General features: G+C 35.6%; 1 protein-coding gene across 1 annotated transcript; it reads left to right on the forward strand.

The window, feature by feature from the left end:
• Nucleotides 1–246: 246 nt before the first annotated feature.
• LOC131434035 (uncharacterized) lies at nucleotides 247–2,193 on the forward strand. The gene is made up of 3 exons (XM_058600666.1): nucleotides 247–633; nucleotides 945–1,193; nucleotides 1,252–2,193. The coding sequence occupies exons 1-3, from the start codon at nucleotides 301–303 to the stop codon at nucleotides 2,191–2,193; spliced, it is 1,524 nt and encodes a 507-aa protein (XP_058456649.1). The 5' UTR covers nucleotides 247–300.
• The last annotated feature ends 7,078 nt before the right edge of the window (nucleotides 2,194–9,271 follow it).

Genomic DNA, 9,271 nt, shown 5'->3' on the forward strand with positions numbered 1-9,271 from the left:
CTCGTGCAATACTGTATATAAAACATTATAAGAACATTTGTTATTCTTGTCATGTTAGTAATGATTTTAAGAATCCTTTGTATTTGATTGTTTATTTTAGATTCAAATTCAATTATGCATTAGACTGTAAAATGCAAATCAAGTGTATATTTTTGTATATTGAAATCATAAACCGATTAATAAGTAGGAAAATAAAAAAACCAGTAACACTGTCTCACAGTTAACCGCTCTCGCTTTGACAGTCACTCGAGGAAAAATAAAAAGAAAGTGTTTTCGAATAAACTTATTTCGTGTGGTGAGATGTTCGCGGTAGTGCAAACCCGAAAGGGAAAAAAATCTAAACCCTCGCTTACAGTTGTTCCGGATAATTGGACCGGTGACAAATGTGTCTTTTGGCCTCCAAAAGGTTTAGTTTCTTTGTCACGAAATCCTAACACGAAGCCAGGTTCTTCTTGGGTTGCTACAAAAGCAAAAGTGGTTGGAAGAGCCAATAGTTTCACTGAAGCAGAAAAAATATTGGCGGAATTACAAATTATCACGGATTCTGAGGATGTTGAAGGCGTTGGAACTCGAAAGAATCCGGTAAAAAGCAAAGGAAAGTTCATTACTAACACATATGAGTTACAAAGTGTGGTAAGATAAACACTAATTAATAATGTCATTTTCGCTTGAGAAAACAGAAACTGACCCACGGTAGTTTCATAAATCAAACATTTTTTGCGAAACTGTTTTGGTTTCGTACTTAGTAACGGGGATTTGAGCAAAACTGATATAAACACCTGTTTCGAAACTAATTCGATTTTCAGTTCAACAACGTTGAAACTAGGTTCGAAACTGGCTTGAAACAAACGCTTTGACAGCAATGAGGGTGGAAACTGGGTTAGGTCTGGCATCAAGCGAAAACGACATAAGGAACAATTTTATTTTTTTATTATTTGTTTTAGACGCAGGTTTCTACCGAAGAAAATAGAGAAACGTTTACGGCTATGACGGCCGAACATGTGTCCCAGTCTCCGGAGTCTTGTGCTTTGTTCAATTCTGCTAGTGCTAAAGTTGCGCTACCTATGAGTTTACCTGTTCCATCAAACCAGGTCTTATCGGATGCGGCATCATTAGGTTCCGTGATGACCATTGAAACCGAAAATCCGTTCTCTGTTTCACATCACACACAAACGCAGTCGGCAGATCAGCAGGTAAGTTATGTCATGACTAATACGATAAAAATAAAATATTTTTATGTCTTGTTACTAGATCATCTGTGAAAGCAACATTGAATACATTCAACTCGAAAATGGAGCTGTAATGCCTCTAATATGTGAAGCTGCTATAAATGAAAACGCAACCGAAGATGAAAACGGTTTAAATAAACGTTGTTGCCATGTTACAGAAGTATTAAATCGACTCGACGAAATAGAGAATGAAATAAAAGCAATAAAAGCTCTTACACTGCAAATGACAAATTTTATGGCCAACATGGATAAATTCATGACAAAAAAAAATGATTCAAGTCGGACTACAATCAAACCAGAAACTGAGAGTTTTTCAGGATGTAAGAAATTTTTATCACTACAAACAAAGGAAGATTTGATAATACTGGAGAAAAATTTAAAAGACGACAATTTTCAAAATCGCATACTCCAATATTGTAAATCGATATTTAATTTAACTGGCAAGCGTGAAGGAACGCCCTTTTTTAAAACCTTCCTACGTAAAATATTATCTCCAAAGATTCTCAAACCGTTTTCTTGGCAGGGAAATCCAAGACTCATGAAAAATTCAGATGGCAGTCATAGTGGCCATAATGAAAGTTTCCGAGGAAACTTCCCAAATTTCGTTCATTTCGTTTTTTTAGTCATAAGAGCGGCAGATTTCGAGTTTACTGACGAGAGTAATAATAAATCATTCTCTAATTTTCTACGGATGAAAAACACAGAAATTAAACGATTCGAGTCTGGTAAAGGAGGTCGTGCAGCTTATACAAGAAAACGTAAAAATCCAAACAATATTGATGATAATCAAAATGTATTAGTCAAAAAGCCAAAAAAGGGTAAGAATGTAAACGACGCTGGTATCCCTAATATAAAAATGGAAAGAAATGAGTTTGATAATAATTCGATTACGAGTGAAGAATCACAAGACGACGATGGCAAGAGTGACACTAGTTGCAGCTCAGAATTTAATGCAGATAATTAGTAGAAACAAATGAATCATATTAAACCTACTACCTTTAACTAATTCTACTTCATTTTTCAGAAATAATAAAAGAAACCTTTGGAAAAATAACATGTATATTCAGTTATTTATTATGAAATGCCTTGAAGTAATAAGTATTGAACAGATTAATTGTAAACGTTTTGTTGTAGCGTATGAATCAGTGGTAGGAATAAACATTTTGGTAAACACTTTTCTCTGATTTCGACGCATACCATTTTCGAATATAATTCTTTAAGTGCGTAATTTGCGGGAGGTTTCAGTTCTACATTTGATGCATATATTTGCAAAGCGGATGATTTTATGGGTTTTATAAAATAATCAACAATTTTCTCGAGAGCATTGCCATATAATGAAATCGTTTTTGTGCGATTATTGAGCAAAATACTCGATACCTTGATTATTTCGTTTTTCTTTGTTAGAATCCAGCAATCTGAATTGGAATTAATATTAATACAGAAAGTTTTGAGTTTTAGGAAGGCATATGATTGTAGTCGGTGCTTTTGAAGATAATGAAGTATGTCATTAGGTAATTTTTTTCTGTCTATTTCATATTTCAATATAGGTTCGTTGTTTGTGAAGTCCGAATCTGGTTGACTAGATAAATTTTGTTGGATTTCGACTATTCGTCGAGCTACTTGAGAAAGTGGCAAATTTCCACTTCTTATAATTCTCTTGAGATAATATAGTCTCGATTCAAATGGGTAAGCATCAAACGAGTCCAACGGTCCAAATCTTTCCACGTCGTCAATTAAATGGATTAGATTGTGCATATTACTGCAGAACATTTGCTCACCATATAAAACTTTCACACCTCTGAGAAAATCTGTTAGTAACGATTTTGCTATTTTATAATTCTGCTTGCTTTGCTCATGACGAATACAGATTTGTATTGCACAAAAATAACGAAGAAAATGCTCGATAATGTTCTCACAGATAAAATATTTTTTTGTAACCACTATGCTTATGTACAGTAAAAATGTTCGGAATTCTGTTGCCTTCCATCGAGAAAGGTGCTCTAATCCCCGAATTGGTCTTAGTATTTCCTTTGGCATTTTACATCCAATCATAAAATTGTTGACTTGCTGAGATTCCGACGAGGACCATTTGGCTTCCATGTTATTAAGTGTACCAGTTTTCCATCCACTTAGGAACCGTTTTGTGATGCCTAAGTCAATCAAATGCAATGAATCACCAATGGGAAAGTCTTTAATCATATCTAATTCTTGAATATTCACCAAAATGCTTGTGAACTTATGATGTCCTTCATCTGCTTTTGTTCGAAATTCCTCGTCGTTTCGTAGGGGTGCGTCCAACTGTGGGAATATCATTTTTCCGAACGCATGAGAATATTCTCCATCAGTTTTGCATTTTTGACATGATCCATATCCGTTATGTCCAATCACACCTGATAGCAAATTTTTTTCAAAAGTTATAAATTGTATGATTAATTTATTAATTACCTCGTAGCATGGCTCGAGCGGGTGTGTCACATATAAAACAGCGCAACGAAACTTTTATAATATTACTGCTTATTCTAATTCCTTGTTGCAACACAACATTTAGTTCTTCAACGAAAGGCCTTAAGAATGCATTTACATTTTTTGGCTTATCTAAAAATAGAAGAAACGTGTTGTAGACATATTTAATATATTTATTTATAATTTTCTAACATTGTCCACAAAATATTCCAACGACCTGAGGTGGAATAAATTTAAGTTCATGGATGTTTACCAATATTGGCCAGAACGATAATGTTGAACTTTTGAAAGTTGGTAGTCCATCGATATTTACGTTTAAAGAAACTTGTTTTAAAACATGTTTTTCACTCGCTGACAGAACATTTATAAGTGCGTGCTGCAAGCCATAATGCCAATATTTACCACCTGTTTCTTCGCTTACTAAAACATTTGTTTTTGAGGGTGTTTGTACAAGAGTTCTGGCATCTTTTGGTAAAGCATTGTCATGAACGTTTGATTTCAATATATTTAGAAGCGAGTTTATGGCAGTGTGTTTGATCTGATGCTAATAGCCCATGATTTAAGGTCTTCTCGCAAATCATAGATATTACTTTTCAATGAGGTATTGTTCAGGCTTGAATCATCGATATCATTGTTTTCATATTCTTCTTCAATGTCCTCCATCGTACTTGATTGAAATTCCGGCCACGATGCGATGTGTGCGTTTTCCATTTGTGGTATTTCACTGTTCCCATCCACCTCCGAAGTGAAAATCGATTTGTTTTTAGCGATATCTAGATTATTCAATGCCTTCTTAATCATTGCATTTTTTTTAGTCGAAAAGCACCGTTTCTTTTTATATTTTTCCAAAGGTGATTATCACTAAACATTTTTCCAAATGTACTGTGCACTAAATTCGCGAAAAAACTGATTGAGCTACCGCAAGCCTTTGCAAGATAAAAAATATTTTTTAAGTTTAAGATGTTTAACACACGCTAAAATCACTAAAAGAACATCGTCTGAATACTTGGTATGTTTAGAGAAAACTAGATCTTCGATGTTCCAACATAGTTATTAAAATCATCTGAAATTCCTATCTATTACATGCATGATACATCTAACTCAAAAGTACATATCTAACTTGTTTTGTAGAAGGACTTATTACTATCAAGAACAACATCTTATTTTAAAGTTGGGAATACATTAAAATAGAATACTGTAAAACAATTAAATGCTTTGAAATGCTCATATGAAACAACATCAACCTGCCAAACATAAAATACTCTTATGAGACACCTATTGAACATCTTATATTATTTTTTCTAATCTAACATGTTTTAATTGTTACTTGGGTTACTTTCGGTACATACAACCGAACAGGTAGACGAACCCCTCCCACTAAAACGTAATTCGGAAGTGCAGAACCGGCGAAGGTCACACGAAAAGAGTCTGATGGATGATACTTTCCATCTTGTGTCGATTTAGAGTGCAATTGCTTGCACTCCAATATCTTCACTGGTTGAAGGTCGGGATTTTTGAAGCGGCCAATCCCATCCTTCAACAGATCTTCGACAGTTAAACTTTCTTCGCGGACCACACCGTCGATCTCCACCATCCGAGAAGGTACGTAGACGCGATATTCCCTCGTGAAAATCTCATTGGTAGCAATGTCGTTTGCTTGTTTTAGATCAGTTACGACAACGCGCAGTTTGTTCGGAGATACCTTGTCCATGTGTTTTACTGCCGAGTAGTGTTTAGCCAGATCTCGAGCAATATTGAGGACTCTGAGGGATTTAGCTATGGGCCGGAAGTATACCACCCACGGGCCATCCGATCCGTCATCCTGATAGACCTTCCGACGGATTGGTGGTTTTCCCAGAGGGGGAGCGGGGATATCCATTTCAGATGTATCACTATCAGGATATTCATCCAAACGTTCCTCATCTCTAGGTTTATCATCATCTTCGACGAGGTTCCCCTCATCGGAAGACATATTTTCTGTGCAGGAGAAACAAAGTCTCCCACACTATCAAGGAAAATAGAAAAAATAGATAGGATAGTGAGAAGTAGGAGAAAAGTTGAAATATAAAATGAAAAAAAAACTACTTCACCGGTATGGTTTGTTGAGCTGATGGGTGAGTTGGTCCTTTGCTTGGATTATTTCTCTCGCGTGACTTTGATGATCCAGTCACTCACTGCTGCTGCCGATGCTATTGAAGCGACAGGTAGAAATGGTCGCAAGCAAGTGTGTATACCACTGTCTGCTGCCGGTGTTTATCACTCGATCGACCACTGGATCTAAGAGAACAAAAAAAAATGTTTCCTCCAGCCCTTGCTAGGGAAACACCTTCGCACTCGAGGTTTTGTAATCGATACCGTCCCGATACGGAGCGAAAAAACAACAAGTGTATCGCGGACGACTGTTCGGATACGAATGATATGCGAGTTGTTTATAGCGAGAAAAGGAAAAAAAGAAAATAAAATTTTAACAAAACTTGCACGAAATCTCGCGAAGGAAAAGCTTTCTAACTGATATTTTTCGCCAAATGCATAGTAAAATCATTTACCTACAATCGTATGTTTTTGATTTTTCGTAAATCGGGTTAGTATTTTAGAAATTTGCAATTTAGGGTGATATTTCGGTGACAAACCAAGAGGAAGCAGTGAGTTGTCTTGCTTCGACCTGACCACGGCGAAGCGCTACCTTAAGGTGAAATGTAGCGTCATAAAATGCGCGCAAAATTTTATACGCTTCAGTTGAACGAACCGTCGCACAAAGCATACCAAGAAAAACGGACACATAGAAACAAGAACTTTTTTCAATGATTGAGCGCAGTGGGTTTACCTCTCGTTATATTGGCTTGTAATTCAATCGTTATTGTTATTGATTACTCTTACACTAGAGCTATAAATCATGAGTAATTATGAATGACTAACATGAGGCTATATGTATATGTATTGACAAACTTGATAACCATGTATATGTCTGAGTTTAGTAGCTAGCATGGATTCTCCTTCAAAAGAACGATTGAAGACGAGATAACATTCAAGTATTTTCGATATCTTTGCCAGTCGTTCACCAGGCCCTTCCCGCCGATGAGATAGAATTAACGTAAAAGTATTTACTTAACTCGCATGATAGAGCGCGGTCGAATTTACTTATCGAATACATTCAATGCCAATATATTCCATTCTAATTGACTTTCATCATCATCTTGAAAGTATTATTTCTGTTGTGTCAATAGGATCGTAGCACTAGCCATGTAATCGAAACTATGCTATGAGTCGGCTGCGAAGTCTGTTAAAACAGAATGGTCAAATTTCTCAAAAGGAATGTAATTCCAAGACTTCCACACCCAGACATTTTCCTGGTGTGGATTCAGTATTCTCCCAATACGGTTCCGCCACTCCTTGTCTGCGAAGTTTGTTGAAACAAATGGTCATATTCAACAATAAATGTAATACCAAGACCTTGCAATGCATTGAACTCAACAGAATGGGACATTATTAGCATTATAAATGACAGTTACTTAGAAAATAAACTATTTCTTACAATACCCATTTTATTGTAATCAACTAGTTTTTATTTCAACACAAAACCCAATGGTGCAAAAATTCGCGTCATTATTTTATATGTAATTTTTGCTCACGATATAATGCCACCGTGCCCACCGTGCATTTCTCACACCACCTCAATACGAAACAGCAGCGCGCAAGCAATGAAAAAAATGCGGAAAAGTTTATCTAAACTTTTTCAAATTTGATTTGATTTTGATGAACTGGTCCGGCGGGAGGGGCCTGGTGAATTATTGTCTGATACTGGTCGAGATATTGGGTTCGATTCCTAATTTGTTCAAGGATCTTCCCGGGTTGAAAATTTTCTTGATCAACCCTGGATAGTAATTGTAATATATAATGTAGTATAGTAATTTCTTTTTGTTCAGCTGCTCTATCGAAGGAATATCTAAGCCTGCTAAGTTAACCAGCTCGTTTCAATTTTTGATTACTGGTTAAAGCATGTAATAGTATTAATTATCACTTAGATAACTCGTTCAGCTCACACCTTTGTAGGGGTATGAGGTGGGACCATCATCATCATCAATTTCGGTTGTTTTAGCTAATATTTCATAATTTTGAGTTGCATTTTCAGATTCTTTGTGAAATTCTGCTACAAACACTACTTTTGAGTTCTAAAATCATCCCCGTGGAACGGAACAGTAACCGTTTATACATTTCAAAAACCAATTACGGCTCGCCAAAGCAAAATTTCAAAATTCTAAGAATACTTAGTTATGATAAATTTGATTTCGAAAACTTAAGTGTTTTTGGTTTTTCGAAAATCGGTCTAATTTTTGAATAATTGATCAAAAACGCGATTTTCGCATTCCGCAAAATTTTATCCGCTTCAGTTGAACGAACCGTCGCACAAAGCGTACCAAGAAAAACGGCCACATAGAAACAAGAACTTTTTTCAATGATTGAGCGCAGTGGGTTTACCTCTCGTTATATTGGCTTGTAAAAAAGACGGGACGTAATGGATTTTAGAATTCTTCACACTTTGAATATATGCTGATTCAATCATCATTGTTAGTGATTACTCTTACACTAGAGCTATATATCATGAGTAATTATGAATGATTAACATGAGGTTAAATGTATATGTATTGACTAACTTGCTAACCATGTATATGCCTGATATTAGTAGCAAGCATCGATTCTCCTTCAAAAGAACGGTTGAAGACAAGAGAACATTCAAGTATTTTCGATATCTTTGCCAGTCGTTCACCAGGCCCTTCCCGCCGATGAGATAGAATTTACGTAAAAGTATTCACCATTAACTTTTTTTCGGAAGCGACTTTCGGAATTGTATAGCATGGTGAGTCTAGAAATGTCTGTTTCAACGATAACGAACCGAAGACCAAACAGCCTCTGGCCTCCGGTGCCAGAAATCATCAATAGTTTAATAATTTCTTAGATTACATTATTGGAATACATTCCAATTATAACTAATAGATCATCATACCATGCAGTTAAAATTAATTAGTGAATCTTTTCTCAAGCACATATTTGGGGCACGAAATTGAATATAAAGTTATTTCGTAGTTCCTTATTATTCGATCGATTTTGAAAGCAAAATCAAGCGTTGATTCATTGTATTCATAATAATTGAAAAACCAATGAATTCCAATAAGTTTTCCATGCTGACTGTCTCGATGCTGGCCCTCAATGTTTATCACATTGTTTGTATAAATGACAGCTACTTAGAAAATAAACGATTTCTTACAATACTCATTTTATTGTATTCAAGTCGTTTTTATTTCAACACAAAACCCAATGCTGCATAAATTTGCGTCAATATTTTATATCTATTTTTTGCTCACGATATAATGCCACCGTGCCCCCCGTGCATTTCTCACACCACCTCAATACGAAACAGCAGCGCGCAAGCAATAAAAAAAAATGCAGAAAAGTTTATGAAAACTTTTTCAATTTTCGGTTGTTTTCGCTAAAATTTTATAATTTTGAGTTGCATTTTCAGATTCTTTGTGAAATTCTGCTACAAACACTACTTTTCAATTCTAAAATCATCCCCGTGGAAC

This window comes from Malaya genurostris, chromosome 3 (assembly GCF_030247185.1).
Source record: "Malaya genurostris strain Urasoe2022 chromosome 3, Malgen_1.1, whole genome shotgun sequence".
NCBI classification, from domain to species: Eukaryota; Metazoa; Arthropoda; class Insecta; order Diptera; family Culicidae; genus Malaya; species Malaya genurostris.